Source organism: Cicer arietinum, chromosome 3 (assembly GCF_000331145.2).
Source record: "Cicer arietinum cultivar CDC Frontier isolate Library 1 chromosome 3, Cicar.CDCFrontier_v2.0, whole genome shotgun sequence".
Lineage (NCBI taxonomy): Eukaryota > Viridiplantae > Streptophyta > Magnoliopsida > Fabales > Fabaceae > Cicer > Cicer arietinum.
Window position 1 is genome coordinate 59,892,730 of NC_021162.2, and position 22,667 is coordinate 59,915,396.

At 28.5% G+C, this 22,667-nt stretch overlaps 3 protein-coding genes and 1 non-coding gene across 4 annotated transcripts; 1 reads left to right on the forward strand and 3 right to left on the reverse strand.

Annotated features, from left to right (window-relative positions):
• Positions 1-487: 487 nt before the first annotated feature.
• LOC140919887 (uncharacterized) lies at positions 488-2,037 on the reverse strand. Its single transcript, XM_073366777.1, has 2 exons — positions 927-2,037; positions 488-639 (listed from the first exon to the last, which is right to left on the reverse strand). Exons 1-2 carry the CDS (start codon positions 2,011-2,013, stop codon positions 605-607), a joined length of 1,122 nt encoding a protein of 373 aa, XP_073222878.1. The 5' UTR covers positions 2,014-2,037; the 3' UTR covers positions 488-604.
• A 1,604-nt stretch (positions 2,038-3,641) lies between these two features.
• Positions 3,642-10,126, forward strand: LOC101498818 (uncharacterized). The gene is made up of 10 exons (XM_004492577.4): positions 3,642-3,936; positions 5,083-5,188; positions 6,177-6,237; positions 6,335-6,627; positions 7,089-7,228; positions 7,528-7,602; positions 8,552-8,642; positions 9,032-9,235; positions 9,344-9,388; positions 9,698-10,126. The coding sequence occupies exons 1-10, from the start codon at positions 3,727-3,729 to the stop codon at positions 9,769-9,771; spliced, it is 1,299 nt and encodes a 432-aa protein (XP_004492634.1). The 5' UTR covers positions 3,642-3,726; the 3' UTR covers positions 9,772-10,126.
• Positions 10,127-10,700: 574 nt separating this feature from the next.
• Positions 10,701-10,773, reverse strand: TRNAK-CUU (transfer RNA lysine (anticodon CUU)). Its single transcript has one exon. It is a non-coding gene; the product is annotated as a tRNA-Lys (tRNA).
• Positions 10,774-11,712: 939 nt separating this feature from the next.
• Positions 11,713-19,472, reverse strand: LOC101499136 (methylsterol monooxygenase 1-1-like). The gene is made up of 4 exons (XM_004492578.4): positions 19,013-19,472; positions 13,098-13,420; positions 12,170-12,317; positions 11,713-12,064 (listed from the first exon to the last, which is right to left on the reverse strand). Exons 1-4 carry the CDS (start codon positions 19,340-19,342, stop codon positions 11,984-11,986), a joined length of 882 nt encoding a protein of 293 aa, XP_004492635.1. The 5' UTR covers positions 19,343-19,472; the 3' UTR covers positions 11,713-11,983.
• Between the last annotated feature and the right edge of the window lie 3,195 nt (positions 19,473-22,667).

Below are 22,667 nucleotides of genomic sequence, written 5' to 3' on the forward strand. Positions count from 1 at the left end.
TTGATGTTTTCTCTCAACCACTCCATTTTGTTGGGGTGTTTCAACACATGATAGTTGATGTTGCATCCCTTTTTGGCTATAATATTCTGTCATAGCGAATTCAGGGCCATTGTCTGATCTAACCACTTTCACAGCTTTGCCAAATTGAGTCTTTATGTAAGATACAAAATTAATAAGATGTGCCCTTGTTTCTGACTTAGTGGTCACCAATTTTATCCATGTGTATCGTGACATATCATCTACTATGGTTAAAAAATACTTAAAGCCATTAACAGAAGAAATGTCATATGGACCCCAAATATCCACATGAATAAGATCAAAAGAAGCTTGTGAAACAGTATTACTCAATTGAAAAGGCAATCTTCTTTGTTTAGAAAAATGACAAGTATCACAATGTGTATATTTGATATCTGGGATATTACCATACATGCTTTGGAATTTGGTATAACAAGGAAAAGAAGGATGACCTAGTCTTAAATGCCATAGATCAACAGAACTAGGCTTTATTGTAGAGAAGGTTACAGAATTAACATTGTGTATAGCAGCTAAGGGTCCAAAGAAAGTAGGTGTAGGCACTACCATGACATACAAGCCACTCCTTTGTTCAGCTTTCCCAATCATCTTCAGTGATGACTTGTCCTGTATGACACAAGAAGACTCAGAAAATTCAAGTTTACAAGACATAGAATTTGTTAATTTGGTGACTGATATCAAATTAACTGAAAAATTGGGAACAAAAAGAACATTGTGTAATGTAATTTTTGGAGTAAGCAAAATAGTTCCAGAAAAATGAACTAATGAAGAATCATTATTAGGAAGAGACACTGAGATTGGATTTATTCTATGATAAGACGTAAAATAGGATAAAGAACAAGCTATATGATCTGTGGCACCTGAGTCTATAATCCATTTAGAGTAGGTATTACCATGAGTCTGAGCAGAAGTGGACACATTGTGAGAGCTCACAAGATTGGTCTGAGGAAGAAGAGCTAGTAAACTCTGAATTTGTTCCTGAGAAAGGCCAAGAACTGAAGAATCACCAGAAGAAGTCGAATCTGTGGTAATATTGTGAACCTTTTTGGACTTGAATCCAGGAGGTAATCCATGAATCAGAAAACATGTGTCTATTGTATGATTGGTCCTACCACAATGAGTACATTGCCTATTCACACCAACCTTTCCTCCTGAGTGTCTAGGCTGATTGCCTTGATATGATGCTTTTCCTCTGCCAGAATTTGAAGAAGAATAAGAAGGTTTATTCTGATAAGAAGCTTGTTGTGGAACCTGGGCAGCCATAACTGAAGATCCAGGAAGAATACTCGTCTGCAATTGCCGCTCTTGTTGGATTATCATTGAAAAAATCTTGGTCAAAAAAGGCAAAGGATCCATGAGGAGAATCTGAGATCTTACAGCAGAGTAGTTATCGTTCAAACCTCTTAAGAAACATAACACACAATCATTGTCTCGATATTTTTTCAGTGTTTTGGAAACATCACAGCAACACAAAGTAACAGATTGACACTCAGGAATAGGACGATAGTTACAAAGCTCATCCCAGAGAATCTTCATTTTAGTGTAATAAGCAGTAACAGTTAGATCAGATTGATGCATGGAATAAAGATCTTGATGCAATTGTGAAATACGAACATAATCACCTTGAGAGAAACGATCTTTAAGATCTTTCCATGTCGCAGCTGCAGTATCAATCCAGAGAATGCTCGTAGCAATCTCATGAGAAACGGAATGATTGATCCATGAGAGCACCAGATTATTGCATCTCTTCCAAGCAGGTATCATTTGATTAGGTGCATCAGGACAAGGAATAGAACCATCGACAAAACCAAACTTGTTTTTCATCTGCAGCGACATTGCCATTGCACGAGCCCAGCCATGGTAATTTGGACCTTCAAGAATTGGAGAAACGAGAACAAGAGAGGGATTCTCATTGGGATGAATATAGTAGTCATGTGTGGTATCTTGCAACGAAGCAAGAGTAGGTGAAGTTACAGCCATGGAAGAAGAAAAAGAAGAAGAAGAAGAAGAAGAAAGAGTTTGTTACAGAGAAGAAAAACGGTTGCGGAAGTTTTCTTCTGATACCATATTACAAATAACAGAAAAGAAAGAAAGGATGAAAGAATGAATTATTATTATAAAGAATAGAAAAGAGTACATCTTATATACTAAGAATTTCTAACTAACTTTGTAACTAACTTAATATAAAAAACTAATTTATTACATCCAATAGTTCCCAAAAGCAATAGTAAAAATAAATTAAATAGAAACTAGCAATGGTTCAAGAGGCAACAATTCTGAGACACTTGAAGAATTTAATCAAAACTCAATTCAAAGTAATTAAGTAACGAAAAATTATTGATCCACTAATAGCATCACACCAATCCTCACTACTCCTCTCCAAATTCAATTATATTTTAGACTCGAACACTATTCACATTTTTAAAGTTCTGTTTGAGAGTTTGAAAAGAATGACATAAGAGGGGAAAAGAAAAGAGAAAAATATATAGAGAAATATTTCATTTGAGAGACCCAGCAGCAAAGTTGAAAATATTAACTAACTAGCAAAATTGAGCTCAAATTTAAATGGTGAGAAAAAATCCCAAAAGTTGTGAAGTAGATGTCTAAATTTTTAGATTTAGGTTATATTTGGTAAAAATTAAGAATAAATTAGCTAATATTTAATGAGTTAAGTAAAAATAACAAATAAGTTAGTCGATGAAGGATAGTTGATAAGTTAACTGATTTAATTTGAAGTGTAAATAAAATTATTTGTTGATGTAGTTGAAAAAATATAAAATAGAGTAAAAAATATATTTTAAATTAATATTAAAAGAATCAATTAAAATAATGAAGGTAAAAAGAGAAACAAAAATAAAACCTATAAACTACCTAAATTTTAAACTAAAAAACTACAAGAAAAAAAAAAAGACATATTTAAACCTAAAAGATTAAGTTGAGAAACAAAATAGGATAAACTAATTTTACCCAGATTATTTATATTCTTAATTTTATCAATTTTCAGATAATTAAATTTAATAGACACACAATGTCAGTATAAACTTTTTCTATGCTAACGACAAATAAAAACCATTTATTTAATAGTTTTTAAGAATGACATTTACCAATCATAGGGCGGAAAGATAGATTAAAGGTGATTATTATGTCACAATAAAATTTGTTTACACTAATAATACATACCTATTTTCTCTAAATAATTATAAGTGTTATCATAAAACAATTACATAATCATCAACTTTCTTCGTCTCACAATAAGTGTTATTTTAGTCGAAAAAAATTGTCTCAAAATAAATACCGTTCATAATTTTTAATATAACTTTAATTTTTCTCTCTTTCTATATTACTATATACACAATTAAACTTTGTATTAATAATAATAAAAGCTCAATCATAATTAAGATAATCTTCTACGTCTTTTTACTATATTTCTTAATATATTTAAAAAATCCTTAAACCTAAGATGATTAACCTCTATTTTTCTATCGGTGTAAAAAAAAAAAAAGAGAGAAGTAAAGAAATAAAGAAAAAGAAAGACGAGTGAAGAAGGTGGATAGCGTGGTAATATTCCACGTGTGCAAGACGACGAAACGCTGCTCTTTGTCTTCCCATCCTCTTCGTATAAAACCCCGCCATTTCCATTTTCACCCAAAAACCTTTCGTCAAATCTCCGATCAGAAACAAAACAAAAAACAAATGGATGAAGTGTTACCCATTGTTGCTCTTTCTCTTCTTCTCGGTGCCATCATTGCCTTCATCTTCTTCAACACCTATTTCCGACAACGCAAATCTGAAGTCCGATCCATCACAAATCCAAATCCAAATCCAAACCCAAACCCAATCTCCTCCTCTTCAAAACCCCTTCCTAACAAGAAATCTCACCCTAAACACCATTCCTCTGATAAGGTCATTTTCCAATTTCAATTCTCTTATTCTCTTTCATGTCAATTTCCAGGCTTTTTATTAACCGGTTATTTGTGTAATAATGTGGGGGAAAAAACTAAATTAAATAAATATTAGTAATTGATTTTAATTTCATTTAATCGTAGTTCGTGAATTGAGTGTCTGAGATTTGATAAGAGATAAGTTTGACTGTTTGATTTTTATGTCCAAGGTTAGTTTTAACTTTGAGGTGATAATGCTTGTAGGGTTAATTTTTTTTTATATGGTGGTAATATGGAAATTGAGTAATTTATCAATTGAGTTGTGACTGTGTTTAGATTATGAAAGTGGGGTGTTGTATTGAAGTGAACGAAGGGGTCGTTTAACTTCTGAAAACATTTTCTGTTTTTATTTCCTAAAATTTGTGTTAATATTGATCTTTAATAAGGAGGTGAGAAACTTTTGAAGTGAACAATTGTCTACATTTCTAGAAACAATAAAAATATCAAGAAACTATTTTCATTGTTTTCGGATATGCATCTTCGTTAACTAGCATTTTATCTTATCTCGATCACAATGGTTTACTTCATGAGCCTCTCATCAAAGTAAAATAAACACATAGTTTAGGAAATGAAAAACAGAACACTTTTACAAAGTAAACGCCTCCTCTTTTCCTTATTAGGGTGTCTCTGGAAACTGGAAATTAGTATTGGGAATTGAGTGTTTTTTTCTTCTTTTTTTTCCATTCTCCATGTTGATGATTTATTGTGGTGTTTGTGAAGATTGTGTAATTCTGGTTTAGAAACTTACTTTTCCTTTCAGGGTTTTGGTTATGTTGGTGGGTAGGTTATTGGATTTTAACGGAAGTAGCTAACTTTCAAGTTTATGTTAGTGTTGTTAGGGTGCTTCTTCAAATTTTTACTAGATATTGTTGTGGAAATTGAAGTTGACATCTGATGATTGATGAGAAATTCTCGATTTTATCATTACATGGATTTTGGTGAAGCTTAACGATCATAAGTTGTTGCTGTGGGTCTTCACTCTTTAGATGTTATTTGGTGTTTTGTATAAGAAATTAGTCACAACATATTTGTCGAACCAGTGACTTGCTGTGCTTTATTTTATGGTTTTGTTTTTGGTTGGCTTAACCTTTTGTTTTTGGAACATAAGGATCAAAGCAAGAGGCATCATCCGTTGGATTTGAATACCTTGAAAGGCCACGGTGATGCAGTAACAGGGATATGCTTCTCTCCTGATGGACGAAATTTGGCAACAGGTATTTAAACTTTTCTCACTTCCTATCCCAATGGTCAGATAGAGAAATGTAAGAGCAACTCTTAGGTGAGCAATGTCTATTGGACATCTAATCAAAAGCTCATAATGTATTAAAAATAAAAATTATGCCAAGTTTATTTTAATATTTTCTTAAGCTTTTATTTGTTGTGTCCAATAGACACAGCTCACGTTCAATCACTTCTATTTCTCAAACTTTTACCAGTGGGGGTGTCTACATGTCTGCACAGTGCTTCATAACCAATAGGCACACGCTCATGCAAGAACTATTTACTTTCACAAATCTCTCCCCCTTAATTTCCTCTTGCAGTATTACCAAACTATGTCTTCCTGCTCCTCCTTTCATAGGTTTCTTCATTTTTATTGCAGAGAACATAGAGTCTCTCCTTCCTTTCCTCATTTTGATTAATTTATTTGCAAAGTAGACGTGTTCTATTTGTCCCTTTTTGTCTTCCCTTCATAAACCAGATGCACTGTGAACTGGAACATGTGTCAAAGATTGCACTTCGGAGGCGGTTTGATGAATTTGTTAACACTGTTTATAACACAACATAGTTAATCAATGCCTCTGCATATTAGAAATTATACTTCAAACATCACGAGCTCAGTAGCCATAAAAATATTTTTATTCCATTAGGTAAAATCATATTCAAGTGAGTAAGAAATACTGTTGAAGTTGAAGGAATTGGGAAAACCACTCAAGACCCTCCGGACGAAATCAGCTGCAAACATAGCATATCACCCAAAATTTATTTTTCTGCCATATTGTCACCAAGTATTTACTCTTGTTGACATTTCTTTTTCATGTATCATTCTTGTTTCCTAATGTACCTTCAGACATCTGTGAGTATGACTAGGACTCCCAGCTGTTCAAATAGTCTTTATTTTTTATTTTAACTTGTATGACTAATTGAGCATAATTTATTAAACTTTTCTCTTACATTCTTACGATATATATTGTGTGCAAACAGCTTGTGGTGATGGAGTGGTGAGAGTATTTAAGTTGGACGATGCTTCAAGTAAAAGTTTCAAGTATGTGTATTTCAAAAGTCTCTTGATACTTATTCATATCAATTTAATGTCAATCATATTCCATGTGCATAAATTCAATTTCTCAACTCTTTTGCAGGTTCCTGAGAATTAATTTGCCTGCTGGAGGTCATCCAACTGCAGTTGCATTTTCTAACGATGCATCCTCCATCGTTGTGTCATCGCACACACTCTCTGGTTGTTCATTATACATGTACGGTGAAGAGAAACCTAAAGCTTCTGAAAATATGCCACAAACAAAGCTTCCTCTCCCGGAGATTAAGTGGGAAAATCACAAAGTTCATGATAAAAAAGCAATAATTACTCTGTTTGGAACCTCCGCTACTTATGGCACTGCTGATGGGAGTGCATTATTTGCCTCATGTTCAGAAGGTATTTGTATGATATTAACCCAGATTGGAACATAAAAGAATTTTTTTTGTCCGTGATCTATATATTAGGTTATTCTCACCTAAAAGTATGTAGCAATTATGAAGGGAATTTGGATTTTGCTTAGAAGTAATTAGAGGAGAAAGAATGGCTTGTATTGGTAAAAGTCCAAAGAGTGTTTTGAATAGAGTATACTTTTAAATATATGTTTCCTTTCTTTCCACTCTAGATATTTGACTGCTAGATACTGTAAAGGTTTCAGCTACAAAAGGCACTTCTGAATGCGAAACATAAAATTAACTAATTTTTTGTTATTCTATGAGGTTTGTGTTGCTCTGTAACATAAATGCTCTATGTTTAACGCTAATTGCTTATGAAATTATTATCACTATTGTTACACTTCAACATAATGCTCAATAATGACTTTCTACAATCCCTGTCCGAACATTGGATTTCTAATTCAGGGACTGACATCATTCTTTGGCATGGAAAAAATGGGAAGAGTTTGGGGCATGTGGATACAAATCAACTTAAAAATAACATGGCTGCTATATCACCCAATGGGCGCTTCATTGCAGCTGCAGCGTTTACTGCAGACGTTAAGGTGAATTTTTTGTATAATTCTATTTAATTTATTTAATTGAGGCTTCCTCTCCCATCTTTTACTCGGTCTGGTTGGAATCTAGATTTAGTCCTTGTTGAGTTGAGGACAAGGACTAAATCTGGATTCCAACCCGACTAAGTAAAAGAAGGCTCTACAATGGTGAAATACCAAATTTAAAGGTTGTAGCACCAATGAGTCTTATAATTGCGTTGCGACCTATTTATGCCACCAAAAAGTTATTCACCATTGTTTATGCTTATTTTTATGTTCTTCAGTATTGATTGTTTATAATCTTGCAGGTCTGGGAGATTGTATATGCAAAGGATGGATCTGTCAAGGAAGTTTCAAATGTTATGCAGCTTAAGGGGCATAAGGTTTAATATTGTTACTACTATTTTTGGGTGATATAGAATTCTAATGAAGCCTGATTTTGACATGATGAATAGATTTTGCAAGTCAAAAAAATTAAACATATTTTCCATCAAATGCGGTATATGGTGATTTCTGTGTAATTTAATTTTATGATAGCTAACATATTTCTAGGAAACGAGCATATTATCATGTACAAAGTGAGGTAGGATAGTAAGATTGATTTCTTCTTTAAATGAAATCAAGTAGAAATAGAATATAAGGCTTTGCATAAATTGCAAAGTCATACGTAGAGAGAGCTTGACTTCCCAACACAGTGACATGGCTATGGGCGTATGAGATGAGAGAGTAAATAAAAATGATCATGCTAGGGTTTGAAGGATCAAATGATTGCATTTGGAGGTTGAAAAATAAAAGACCTTTTAGAGAAGAGTTTTGAAGCTTTGAATCTAGAATGACCTATGAATCTAGGGGCTTCAAACCAAAGTGTAAAGATATTTTATGGTGGTATACAAGTGGTGACATAAAGATACTATGAAGTCTTACATGTGTTGATTAAGATGATACTCGTGTTTTAGACAATTATTTAATTTTATGATGGAGTTGTCTTCCATGAAAGCAACATAATTGCTACAATGTTTGATAGGGAGATATTTAAGGATTAAAAAAGATTGGTTTGACGGAATGCCTTTGTCTTCATAGACAATATATATAAATTTGGATTGCTTTTATCTTATTCTATATTTCGTCAAGTATTAAATCAAATGTATTCAGTAGTATGACTAAATGCTATATTTCCTTGGGGCAGAAAGAATAAATAACTCCCATTGCCATTGTTTTACTTGCTCGAGAAAATAAAATTAGTTTACAAACATGCTTCTCCTTTCTTCATGAGGTCTTCTATGAAACTATGATTTGATATGATCAATGATTTTGTTACTTCTCTTTGTTCAGAGTGCAGTGACTTGGTTATGCTTTACTCCAAACTCGGAGCAAATAATCACAGCCTCCAAGGATGGTTCATTGAGAATATGGAATATCAATGGTAAGCAAAATTTGAAAGATGATTATTTTTCACTTTAAAATTTGGTTTTATCTGTCAAAATCCTATGCCCACTCAGTAACCTGCAGTGTACACTAGTTTAAACGTTTACAAAATACATAAGATGTTGCTAATGAAGAATTCAAATTTGTAGTTTTAGAAGATTTTATGGCATAAAATGATGTTTTTCCATATTATTTATTTTCACTGGTTGTAGTTCAAGAAAAATGTGTTCGGTTATTTGATTGATTAATAGTGTCCTCTCCCGCATAGGGTTGAGGCAAGGTTAGGATTCTTATGGAAATGTTCATACGTGTCATCTGAAAGACTAGGTTCAATAGGTTGTTATTTATATCATTTCCTCTCACTGTATTTGTTCTTGTATCTTGAAGTTCGCTATCATCTTGATGAGGATCCAAAGACACTGAAGGTGATCCCAATTCCTCTTCGTGATTCTGCCGGTACTACTTTGCACTATGATCGCCTCAGTATTTCACCTGATGGAAAATATTTGGCTGCAACCCATGGTTCCACATTGCAGTGGTTATGTGTTGAGACTGGAAAGGTTTTAGATACAGCTGAAAAAGCCCATGATGGTATGCCCAAGAATCAAATCTTTTACATTTCCTACTATTGAAATTAAAAAAATCAAATTATTTTCCATTTATGATCTTCCACTCATTGGCTATTTTCTTCACTTACAGGTGACATCACAGGCATTTCATGGGGGCCTAAAACTCTTCCAATGGGTAAAGCTGCTAATCTTTCTCCACTCCATTTGATTTTTCATGTAATTTATTGCTCCCAACATATTTTTTAAATGCTGGGGCCAGCAGAAATAAATAAATAAATACATAAACACAATTTAAAAAATAGCAAAATCTGTTTCGTGCAGTTTGTCTTTGCTAAGCAGTATTAGAAGATAATACAAAACTTTGTTGATAACTTTACAGTGAATGTACTTGTATCTCCATCATAATTATGCCTTAGAATGTACCTCATCTCATACAAATCAGCATGTAATTTTTGTATCTTAAACACTACATTGCATTTTGCAGGAAATGAACAAGTCTTGATTTTAGCCACAGCCAGTGTTGACAAGAAAGTGAAGTTATGGGCAGCTCCATCCTGAACTAGTATACTAGTGCACCATATGCTTAGTGCTGACAACTAATAGATGTTAAAAGAGTGTTGCTTCAAAAGTTATCAGCTTTGGTCTCTTCTTCTCTTTGATTCAGTCATTTCACAAGTTATCATGGAAAAATCAATGAGAAACTAGGATGAGCTGAAAACAGGATTAGTCCTTATGGTTCTGCTTTGTCTTCGATCTTATCGAATTTTGGTGGCTATTAATTTGTACAGACACAGATGGTGTTGTTGGTTTTGATTGTGCTAAATTGCTAGTTAGCCAGCAAAGGACGAGGTAACGCAAGATAGTGTATTAGTAACTTTGAAAGAGGAAATATTGGACATGTTTCTAGTTCTTATACATACTGTCATTTAAAGATCTTTTTCATATCTACTGCACAATGAGGGCATTATTCCTTTCAATTTCAAGTCATGGAATGCAAATGGTGGATGCATTGGTAAATAACTGGAATTATTGGTTTGAATTGAACAAACAATTCTTTCAGTTTGACAATTGCAATGAAACTAACTGCATATATCAATCACTTAATAGAATTTTTTATAAAACCAGGAGCTATTAGTTCTTTTTATTTTACACCTAATAGAATTGATTTTTTTTTTAAATGATGTTAACAATTTTGTATTCATTCTTGTGAATGAGGTTCTAAAAGTATATTTAGAAAATAGAATTATGTTTTGGTAATGGAGTAACCTTATATTTAAAAACTGGATATAGGGGGTGTCTTTACAAATTTCTTGACTTTTACACTTGAAATAATTTTTTGAAGAGCCATTAAGTGAAACGGGAATTTTCACGACAAGCACTTAACAAAAGTACGTTTCCGGCTATGGAAAAAAAAACAAAAGTAGTAAGGGAAAATAAAAAAGAAAAAAAACAAAAGTAGTAAAGAAAAAATAAAAAAAAAAGAAAATCGCCCACCGTGGGGCTCGAACCCACGACCACAAGGTTAAGAGCCTTGCGCTCTACCAACTGAGCTAGACGGGCTTGTTATTTTTAAACTTAGAAACTCGTATTTGTATACATGAATATTAAAAGAAATCTGTTTTTGTTAAATAAAATAAAATAGTACATTAATAAATAAACGGTATATGGAGATATCAGAAAATATAAAAGGGGAAAACATTGATCATAATATTTCTAGTGTAAAAATAATTTTGTTTTAGAAGATTCCTAATTTTTCTAAGTTTTCTATCTATTTGAGACTATACCTAGTGGTCAATTAGTAATTCAAATTTAATTTAGATTCAAATTCAACTACACTCAAATTTAAAGGTTTTCAATCTTTACACATGGACTAATCTATATCTACAATTTTTTTTTCATTTTAAATTGTCAAAATCAATCAAATCATTTCTCTTAAAAAAATATTGTTGGATGGATAATATTTTAAGCCAATGTAGAGATTCTCCTAGACGCAACATTTTGTGGAAGAAACCTCTTATGGGCCATCAAACTCAGCATATAGTGGTGTTTTTAAAGGGTGTTGCTTTGGAAATGCAAATGGCTCGAGACATGCAGTTAACTCATGTCATTGTCGAGACTGATCTAATTATATTGTTTGTATAGTTCAAAATAAATATACTCCAATCTACCAACTTTAACCCAACCTTAATGTGGCGTTTTCTCTCACCCGACTCAATCTGCACCATCCATATGACTCACTCATCATAAAACGAATTTTTCTACAAATGCTCTTTACTTGAAGAGGTTATGATATGAAATTTTCCTTACATATTTTAGATGTCATTCTGGTTAGACTTAATTTGCTACTTAATACCGACTTGAAGTGAACTTGTTCCTCTTACGTTGCACCTTAGTATTTTTCCTTCCATTAAAAAAAATATGACTAAATCAAGGTCATCCATCTTCAATTTTCAATCCTTTATTTGCAATTTAATTATAAATTTTAAAAGAAACTTCCGTGTCCTCATATTTGGAGGAAGATTGTGAAGTCTTCCTACATTTGTAACTTTGTAATCTTTATTTAAATAATAAACTCCTTTTTAACAACTTTACGATAAATTTTAATGGTAATAATAAATACAATATTATAACATATTTTTTGTGAAATATATTATAACATATTTATTAAATAAACTAAATGACTTTAAAAAAACCATAAATGATTCAAATAAGTTGTCCCATGAGAGTGTTGACCAAAAATAAAATTGTCCCTTGTGAGAGCAGTAAAAAACTAGTCCACCTTGTAGTTTTGAACATTGAAAGTGTTAGTTGGAGATATTTTCTCATACATTCGCTTTTTGTATCGGTACCCCTACATAGATGTAAGAAACATTGTAATAGTGTTTGGTAAAAACATATACCAAAATTTTAAATGTATAGAATCAATAATAGTAAAAAAGAAAAGTAAGTTACTTACCTTATCGGTTCCATAAATGTAATCACAATAGGTAAATACTGAGGCAAAATTGCCTTGACTTCTTCCACCAACATAATGATGATAGTCATGGTATGCAGAACCTCCATAAAATGGTATATATTTTGTGGGATTCCAAGGAAAATCATATCTATTAACATGTTAAAAATGATTTGATTAGATTCTAAACGTGCATATTGATCAAAAATATTCTCAACATTATAATTAATGTTGTTATGATTAAAGTTAATCATTTTTAATAATTTTGAAATTTATGTTTTTTCTTTCTAAAGAGAACTTTAGAAGGCCAAAATAGAACCTCTAGACTAACAAACCACTTGGAAAACTTGCTTGAAATTTATGTTTAACTGACCATATAAAAATTTGTGATATTAATGTTCTACATAATTATCAACTTCAATTAAATAATTAAAATAATTAAATTTGAATTCAAAATCTTCCAATCCATTATCATTACTGGTAATAGAGATGACCCAACACATATTTAGACCTAAGGTAAATTTAAAGGAGACTTTTTAATACTCATAATAATATTTTTGCTAAAATTATTAAGTTTTTATTCAAAATAGATTTTTTTATACATTTTGAAATGCAAAATAAATTATGAAATCAATGCAATTGTTTTGTTTAATATTTATTTTTAAAATAATAGTAAACGTAATCAATTGAATATTTATTGGGACATTATTAAATTAATTTTAATTTTAAAAATAAATAAAATATGAGATTTTTTTATAAAATAAAAAACTTTATTTTTTTTAAGATCTTAGGTATTACTTTAGTGATCTTATCTTTAGGCCGCACTTAACTGTAATTTTATAATATTATAACTAAATATTTTGAATAAAATATTAGAGTAATTTTATCGCAATAATAATGATAATTACTGGAGAAAAGTTGAGACTCTTACCCACTATGCGTCTCAATGGCTTCTAGTTGTCGCAAAATGAACCATAACCAATAGGTTAGAATGTGCCCTGGAACCAGTGCTGGGCCAAGAAAGGCAGGGAAGCCCAATATCAAAATCTCAGCCCAATGGGCATATGGTGCTGAAAGTCCAAGTGGTGTTTTATACTCATGATGAACTCTATGGATATTCTCAAAAGCCCATTTGCAATGGAGCAGCCTATGCAGCCAATAGTTTGTATAGTCTTCTATAACAAAGTAAACTAGTAATTGCCAAAACATCTCCCAACCTGATGGCAATGGCAAACCAGTCCTGATCCCAATCCACTGCACAAAATTGTGGTGAAAAATAAATTCATCAAAATTGTGGTTAAGCAATCAAATAAATAAGTTATTTCGTTGGATAAAATGGTATTCGTATTTGTTGTGTATCAGTGTGATTGATGGATTTTTAAGAATATTGTCTTCTAAACCCGCATATGCACACGGATAGTTATTAAATTAACAAAAATATTTTATCTATAAAATAAAATAAAATAAATGAAATTTCACACAAAAATAACTTTTTGAACATTGTTTTATTTGTTCATATAAGAAAATCAGACATTCTATTAAGCATTTATATTATCATGTATTTATTAATTTATATTGTAGTAGTTAATGAAATGATATTAAAAAACACTAAATTAACAATAAAAGGAAATATTTCAAATAACAATTTATTATATTATCCAAAAAACTAAGATAAAAGATACACAAACATATCTTTGTATAATTATGAAGGTGATTAAGTAGATTTGTTATTGGTATGGATACATGCAAGCACAAATATCTCATTAGTTAGAGATGTTAACGAGTATCCACGAACACATTATAGTTGTCATAATATGATACCCTCGATGTTGGGTAAAAATCATCCCAATATTTGCATGGATATCCACCAATTGACTATTTAGAATTTTATATTATACTAAAATTTATGTAAATATTCATTAATACCTTATTTTAAATAAAAAAGTATATATTTTATTTTTTTTCAAGTCATATATAATTAATTTCTCTTCTTTTTGACAACGCAAAGAAATAGTAGTTTCTTATGGTTCAAAGACCACAATGGAGAATTAAAGATATTTGTTGATTACATCCACCAATAAAATTTTCACATTTCGTGATAAAAGTTAAATCCACACTTTTGTGACATATGAATCAATTCATTATCGACTTGAGAAACCTTGGTTGTAACTCAATCCATTCTATTAATTACAATTATCATTATTGCCTTACGGTAAGAAGTTGGCCAAGTAACACGAATTGCAACGTTTGATTAATCGGACGACCTATAAATAAGACAAGTTCTACTATATTATAAAAAAAATATAATGTATATTAATATTATGAATATTTTGATGAATAATTTTTTTTTAATTTATCTATATGAATATTACTATGATATCTGTTATAGTTGATTATATTAAGAATTTTGATAGATTCATCTATTTAATTTTAACTTCAATAATTAAATTTTTTTAAAATTGAAATTGCAATTAAAATTTTAATTAAAATCATAAAAAAAATATCATTTTAAAATAAATTCAAAAGATAATATTTAAATTTTTAATGATGTTAAATCTAAAAATACGATATATTTATTTATATATTATATATCATTCGACTCTTAATGATTTATTTTAATAATATATATTAATTTTTAAATGTTCTATAACTCAAAGTTAGGCAATCTGGTTAGAGCCAATAGCGAAAAATACCAAGCGAGTGACTCAGTATGTCACTTGTCACACATAATTGGACCAACATATCAGAGGGAACATAAAATGGTACAATTATGACGAACTTTTCTATATGCATGTGACAAATACGATTATTAACGAATTTTCTTAGGTTTGTTTTTGTAAAAAAAAAAAGAAAAGAATTGTATAAATATAAACTTTTAGTAGGACTTTTCTTTTTAACGAATAAAAAATCATCCGAATCTGGTTTGAATGAGTTAGAATTTAATATAGATGATTAGTCTTATATTTTAAGATTTTTAGTACGCATATAATATCTCTTGATCATTAATTTATTGTTTCTAGTGTTCTCTTGATTCCCTCATGATATCATAGCTAGAAATAAATTCTTGTATGGAATTATTTTTAGAGGTATAGAGGTATAGTTTGACGACACATTTTATTGGTTAATAACAATTAACATCGATGTAATTATAGTGATATGAAAAATTTATACTTAAAAAAAAGATTATTTGAATTTAGTATAAATGATTAGTCTCATCCATCATCAACCTTACATATGTGTATCTAATTCATCAGTACAGTTTATAATTGGTGAGAAGCTCCAAATTATTATTATTTTTTATTTATAATATAACAAAATCTTTTGAAGACAATATAATATAATATGAAGATTTAATTGATAAATTTATATTCAAAAAATTTTAGTAGGATGATATTTTTAAGTAATTAAAAGTTGATATTATATTTAAATAAAGTAGTTTGAGTTTTTAATTATTAAAATTATATTTTTTAATTAAAAATACAATTTTTAAAATTAAAATAGAATTTTCAAAATATTTAATATCGCAATAGGCTCACACACATTAGCTAATACCCAATATTCTAAAATAGTTGGTATGTGTACAAGACCCAATTATTAAAATTACCTACAAGAAAAAAATTATATGATTGCACTTATAAATTTATTTAAGTAGTTTGTGTTTATCCATATAACTTTAAGAGATGGTATTTAAATTGATTGCAAAATAAATATAGATGTCACTTTAAATTAAGCTAGTATTATATTAAAAATGAGCTTTTACTTCATCTAAATTTTCAAAAAATTATAATATTTATCCAAATTGATTAATACAGAGAAATTTTTTGTTAAAATATATATTCGAATTCTTCAATATGTGTATTTGAGAAAGATTAAAATTCTCTCGAGTGAAAAAAAAACTTATAAAAAAAAACCTGTTAGATAAACACTATTCACATATAGGGATGAAAATATGTTAGACCGTCCGTCAGGGGTCTATGACTTGACCTACTTATAGTCTGACATGACCTATTTAATAAAAAGGCTACTGACTGTTTTTAAAGTTTATTAATTTAAATAGGTCAGAGTCATGCTTATAAAAAAAACCTATTAGGTCTGACAGGACGACCTATATATATTTTATTATTTATTATTATTATTATTATTATTATTATTATTATTATTATTATTATTATATTAATAATATTATTTCCTATTTTAAATTCTATCAATTAGGCAATCACTCAGTAAGTATTTCATATTAAGTAGTCATTCCATATTCGGTAGCTGTTCAATTAGTCAATCACTCAGTAGTCGTTTTATATTTGTTTAAGAGGTAATAATGAGTGTGTTTGTTTTAGAAAAAAAATCTATTATTTGACACCAAAAATTATTTTTTAGGGTTTAAAGGATGTTTGTTTCAGATTTTATAAAAATTATTTTGTTAGAAAAATTATTTTTTGTTTAATATATATAGATATGTACATTGATATTGGTATATGGAGTGATTTAAATGTTTTAATGTGAATAAGACTTTTAAATAGACTTCCAGACCAGACCAAACTTTTAAAAAAGTCAGATTAGACCAGAAAAAAAACCTATAATAGGCCGTAAGCCAGATTTAGACCTAAAAAATAAAACGTAAATAAGACTACTACTTTTCAAAGCCTTGATCTATTTCCACCCCGATTCATATATAAAAATGAAAGGATTTTATAAAGGTTGGGGGCCATGGCCCCTCACACAAGAGTAAGATCCGTGATAGTTTATAATGATTCAATAATGGCCCACGAAAATAAAGTATTCTGCAATGAGAGAAACTTGTTAAATTTTGGCCACTAAAGAAGGCAAATGATATGGTGTGGCTAGTAACCTCTTGATGCATTATGCACATAGATTAGATAAGAGTGTACGACATTATATCATTATATCTCCTCCAACGCCAATTTTTTTAATATATACACAATATATATAATAGATTATTTTTTAAGGAATAGGCACTATAAATATAAGTTCCTCATTTTTGTCTACTATGAACTTAGTCATTTTTGTATATTATAAAATTTCAACTTAAATTTTAAACATTCTATCTCACTGAAAGCAAAAAGCACAAGCTTATCGTCATTCACATATAATTAATTAGATGTATGTATATTGTTGTTAATGTTGAATGTGACTACTTTATGTTTGAATTTTAATTTTTTTTTTATAATTCTATTGTAATATTAAATTGGTATAATTTTTTTAATACTTATGTAATATTTAGTTTTATTCAAAAATGTTTTATTTCAATATATTAAAACAATTAATGATTTTTCATAAAAATAAATTAACATTAGTTTGTTTGCATATATTTTATATGTTGAAAATTATCATTAAAATAATTACTTATAACTTATAAAAAATAAGATATCAATTTTGAACCACCTTTATTATCCCTTCATACATAATTTCATTTTCTACCCATATTTGATTATTGAAATACATATGCCTTTCAATTATAAATGTCATTTCTATCTTTCTTCACAACTCTCTTACCTTGTCTGCTTCTTAGAATTTTACCATGTACTCTATTAGAATTATCTCAATATTTTTTTTTTAGACTTCTTTTGAATATAAAAATTAGTTCTCTAAAATTATATACTCTAACATCAAGATTCAGAATTTTAAATATTTTTTAAGTGATTGTTATCTGTATATTGCAGTCCTTAATTTGTCATCAACTCACATTGATGGTAAAATAGATATTTATTATAGACATAATGTATAAATATAAAATTTTAGACCGATCGAAGTGATCGAAGTATAAAATTAAAATATTAATATAATTTTTTCAAAATTAAAATATACTATAAATTTTTTTTAGAGTCCTCTAGAGACCCAGTGCAAATGTTCTGCACATGTTGATAGTCGACTATATACTCTACGTAATTATTATTATTATTATTATTAATATTATTATTATTATTAAATCAATTTATATCAAAAACTATGGATTATATTAAAATTTTATTTTAATTGAAAAAGTAAAAATTAATTTTAAAGTTAAGAGTGCTTTTGGTCTTGTAATTTTTTTTATATTGTACTCATGTTATTTGAAATTATTTCATTTGTAATATTTCTTAGAATCTGACCATGTAAAATTATTGATGTGACGCGCTGCATAAACATTTATTTATTTTGTATAATTAAATGTTGGAAATATCTTATGCTATACAAAATTATTAATGTGACATATTTCATCATATTTTTTGTATACAATTAAATATAAGAGAAACAAAAGTGTCTTTAAACTTTTTTATAAAAGAAATTTAAGAAATACCATATAGCTCGATGTTCACTTAATTTTGTTTTCCAATATTCAATAACACGCATATACAGCATTGATAAAAAAAAATATATAACATGCACATCACGCTATATGTATATATATATATAAGTCAACCATGGGAACTTCACTAACAATACAAGACATGTGCTTTCTATTTTAAAATTTCAAAACAGTATCTTCATTTAGAAAAAAATGTAAAAAAAAAATCTATTTTTTTTTATAATAATTTTCAAAGACAAAGTCAAATATATACAATTATCCTACAAAATACAAACTTTTATAGTATTTTTGTAACAGAGTTCAGAATAAATCTGTGACCATTTAAACAATTTGACAACAAATAAAATTTAATATCTTAATTTTTTTCTTTCTAATTTTACATTTAAATATTTTTTTATAATTAAGAAACTTTTGAAAAATTATTCTACACATAATAAATATTTTATTTTTCTTAATATTTGTAAAAGAAAATCTTATACATAATCAAACTGGTTAATTTTGCATTGTCTAAAAGAAATATATTGATTAGGATTGCATACCTTAATGGTAGGATAAGAAATGATCTGAAGAGGACCAACTGTAACAATGAATGTCCACATAACATTTTTGTAGCACTTGAACATTTCCCAAAATGACCTTGTCACTGAAGGTTGAATCTTGTATTTGTTCAATTTCTTGTGTCCACTAAGTTCAATCAATATGAATGGAATTGTGGCTATAGAGTAAAAGATGCACAAGAATAAAGTATTGTGGCCATGAAGAACAAACTCAGATTTTTTGACCGAGTAATTGAACCATAGTGTCTCACCAAGTGTGAGATCTCTACCTAATACATTTTTTGATTCTTCAAGAGTCTCATAAGGAAGCATAGTGAGAAGAGGTGGAGGAGGAAGAGGGCCAAGACTAATTTAGGATGTTTATATAATTAAGGAGAGAGATGCAAAACTTTGTGTCATTCTCCAATGCACAAAAGTGTGGGTTTTGTATTACAAGTAATGGAGTACTATATATATATATATATATATATGTATTTTTTTGTTATTGTTGTTGTTAATTCCTTGGTTTCCACTAGGATTAGACTTTAGTAATTTAGTGCTCGATTTTAAAGAAAATTGTTCTAGTCACGACTTCAATTTAGATATTTTTAAACAATTCATCTATAACTAAAGTAGAGTCTAATTACTTATCATATGTGGTGTACTATTTTGTAGTAGATTGAAAACGGTGTGATTATTAGAATTTATAAAAAAAAAGATATTGATTTTGAGATGGTGTGATTCTTAAAGATTATAAAAGAAGATATTGATTTTGAGATTTCGTAATTCGTTTCTTAGAGATTTTTTTAAAAAACTATAAGCTATTTTATTTAGCTAAGTTACTAAATAATTATTTTTCTTAATTTTTTTTCACTTTTTATTAAATAAATTGTTTTTATATAGATATGATTTTTCTTTCACTTTTTGTTGTTGTTGTGGTTTTATAGTTTTGGTACATTATTGTTTTATCTGTCATTTTAGTGCAGCGTAATTTAATTTTAGTCTTGTTGTGGTGTTCGTTAAATTTAAATTAATAAATCAACTTCAATGTATTATAGATTCAATCAATGATTTGATTATCAATACTACAAATGTGAAGACGTGAGTATTCTGATCGCTTTGATTTTGTCAAATTTGTAAATGTTTTATTTTCTATTAATTTGAGGATAGTAAGTATGTTAGCATCAAACTAATCATTTTCAATTTTAACAAAGTTAGATTTGTGTTATTTATTTATTTATATATTCTACTAATTTCAATTCAACCAATGAACATCTTAAAACAAAATCAAACAAGCAAAACGCGAACAATTAAATATATAACGTGCACATGCCGTGTTGATAAAAATATATAATGTGCATAGCATGCACATGTGTGTGTGTGTATATATATAAATCAACCATGGGAACTTAATTAACCAACAAAACAGGTGTGGTTTCTATTCTATAATCTCAAAATTAAATTTTAATCTCAAAGCAAAGTTTAATTTAGGATTTGGATTCTCCTACAAATTCAAAGTTTTTTTCAAACAAGAAGCCAAAAATATACAATTATCCTACAAACTTTAATAACATTTAGTTTTGGATTTAGATTCTCTCTGATGGAAACTCTCTCCATATTTCTTAAATGGATTAATCCAAGCCTTGAAACATGAGAGAAAAAGAGAGTTCAAAAATATAAAGAAAAGAAAGAGATGATTAGATTTAAGGGTTGAAATTAGAAAAATGTAAAAAAAATTCAATGAAAATAATCCACTCCCTTTAATTTTAGCAACAGGCCACAATTTAATAATAGATTAACAATATTGAGTATCATTTTTTTTTCTTAATTCATATATACACCCGAGCTATTTCTTTTAATTTTGCCCTTAAATCTTTTTGATAAGAACAATTTCGTAAACTTATTTCTCTTATAAAAAATATTAATTTTCTTCATTATATAAACAATATTATTTTTCTTAATGTTGGTAAAAAAAATCATATCGAAATGCTTCATTTATAATATTTAAAGATTATAGTATAATAATTGAATTGGTTAATTTTGCATTGTCTAAAAGAAATATATTAATTACGGTTGCATACCTTAATAACAGGAAAAGAAATATCTTAGATTTGGTTGAAATTGAAGAATTTTGAGAAGCCTCACATTAACTGATACGAACTTTATTCTTTATTATAATCATTTATTGTTTTTTTCACTTTTATTAAGAAAAGTTGGTAGGGTTGTTAATTTGTTCATTTTATGCGTTAATGTTCATAAAACAACATTTGTATTTGGATGGGTTAAACTTGACTTCTCATTTTGCAAGATAAATTAGTAGTAATAATAAGAGGTATATTTGATAAAAAAATAATAAATGCATCTACTAAATTGAAAAAGTAATTATATTTATGGGCAATTTTTTTTCAACTGATAATTATAATTAGGGGCAAAAGTAGTATTATAAATCAAGATGGAGGCTAATGCTATATATATATATACACACATACTACTATTCTTTGTTACTAAATGCATCGACCAAAAATACTTTATTTTGTATATGATTATTTTCTTTTCTTTTATACTCTTGTGTTACAATATTGTGATATGTATTTCAGGTTTTTGCTCTAGAGAGTGTGGTTGTGTTGGAAACTGTGAAGACATGTATTTCACATGTGTTCTTTGTATTTCATATGTGTTATTCTCTAGTTGTGTTTAGACAATGGTCGTAGTTTCATAGTTTCCAAATTATATTTGTGTTGAAATTGTGTATTTTTTTATTTCTATAATTTATTTTTTTCAAATAATGGTATTAGAGGTTTGGTAGGGTCTAGAGAAATAGAATTATTAGTATGCTTTGTGGTTGACATATTGTTAGATTTTCCACGCCAGAAAGAAAAGTGATATATTGTGAAAGTGTTGGTTGGAATAGTCTTGACTACTAAAGACTTTATACTTAAGTGGTCATTTATAACTTACATCTCTTTCATAGAAATCTATTTGATCCACAGTTACAATATGTATATAGTTATAATGTTAAGTGCGAAATTTGATGGAAGAACCAATCTTGACTCGTGAAAAATTCAAGTCAATAATATGTTGATACAATCGAGATTACGCAAAGTTGAATAATACATGTGTATTGGTTGATATTGATATAAGGTATTATGTGAAAGTTTGTCGTAGGTTTTCAACATGCATAATAATCTCTTTTGAAATTATTTTTTATTAATTAATAAGTAAAAATAAGTATAATACATATGACAAATTTTCAATGATAAAACTTTAAAATAACTATCATACATAAGACAAATTATCACTTATAAGATTAAAATATCATATACAAAATAAATTATCACTAATAAAAATTACAAAAGATAAATTATCATTAATCATATTGAAATATTGTATATGAAATAAATCCTTACTAATAGAATTTTTTATTTCAAGATAAGTATCATGTAATAACTTAAAATGAAGTATCATGTAATAACTTCATTTTCCACGATCCATAAAATACTAACAATATTATTATCTTAAAATAATTGTCATTTTAGTTTACAATGCAAATTTTTTTTTTTTTTTTTATCAATGACACCCTTTAATTAATACAATATACATCACTTTCAATATATTATTTTTTATTTTGCATTTATTATAATTAGAATCAATCAACAAT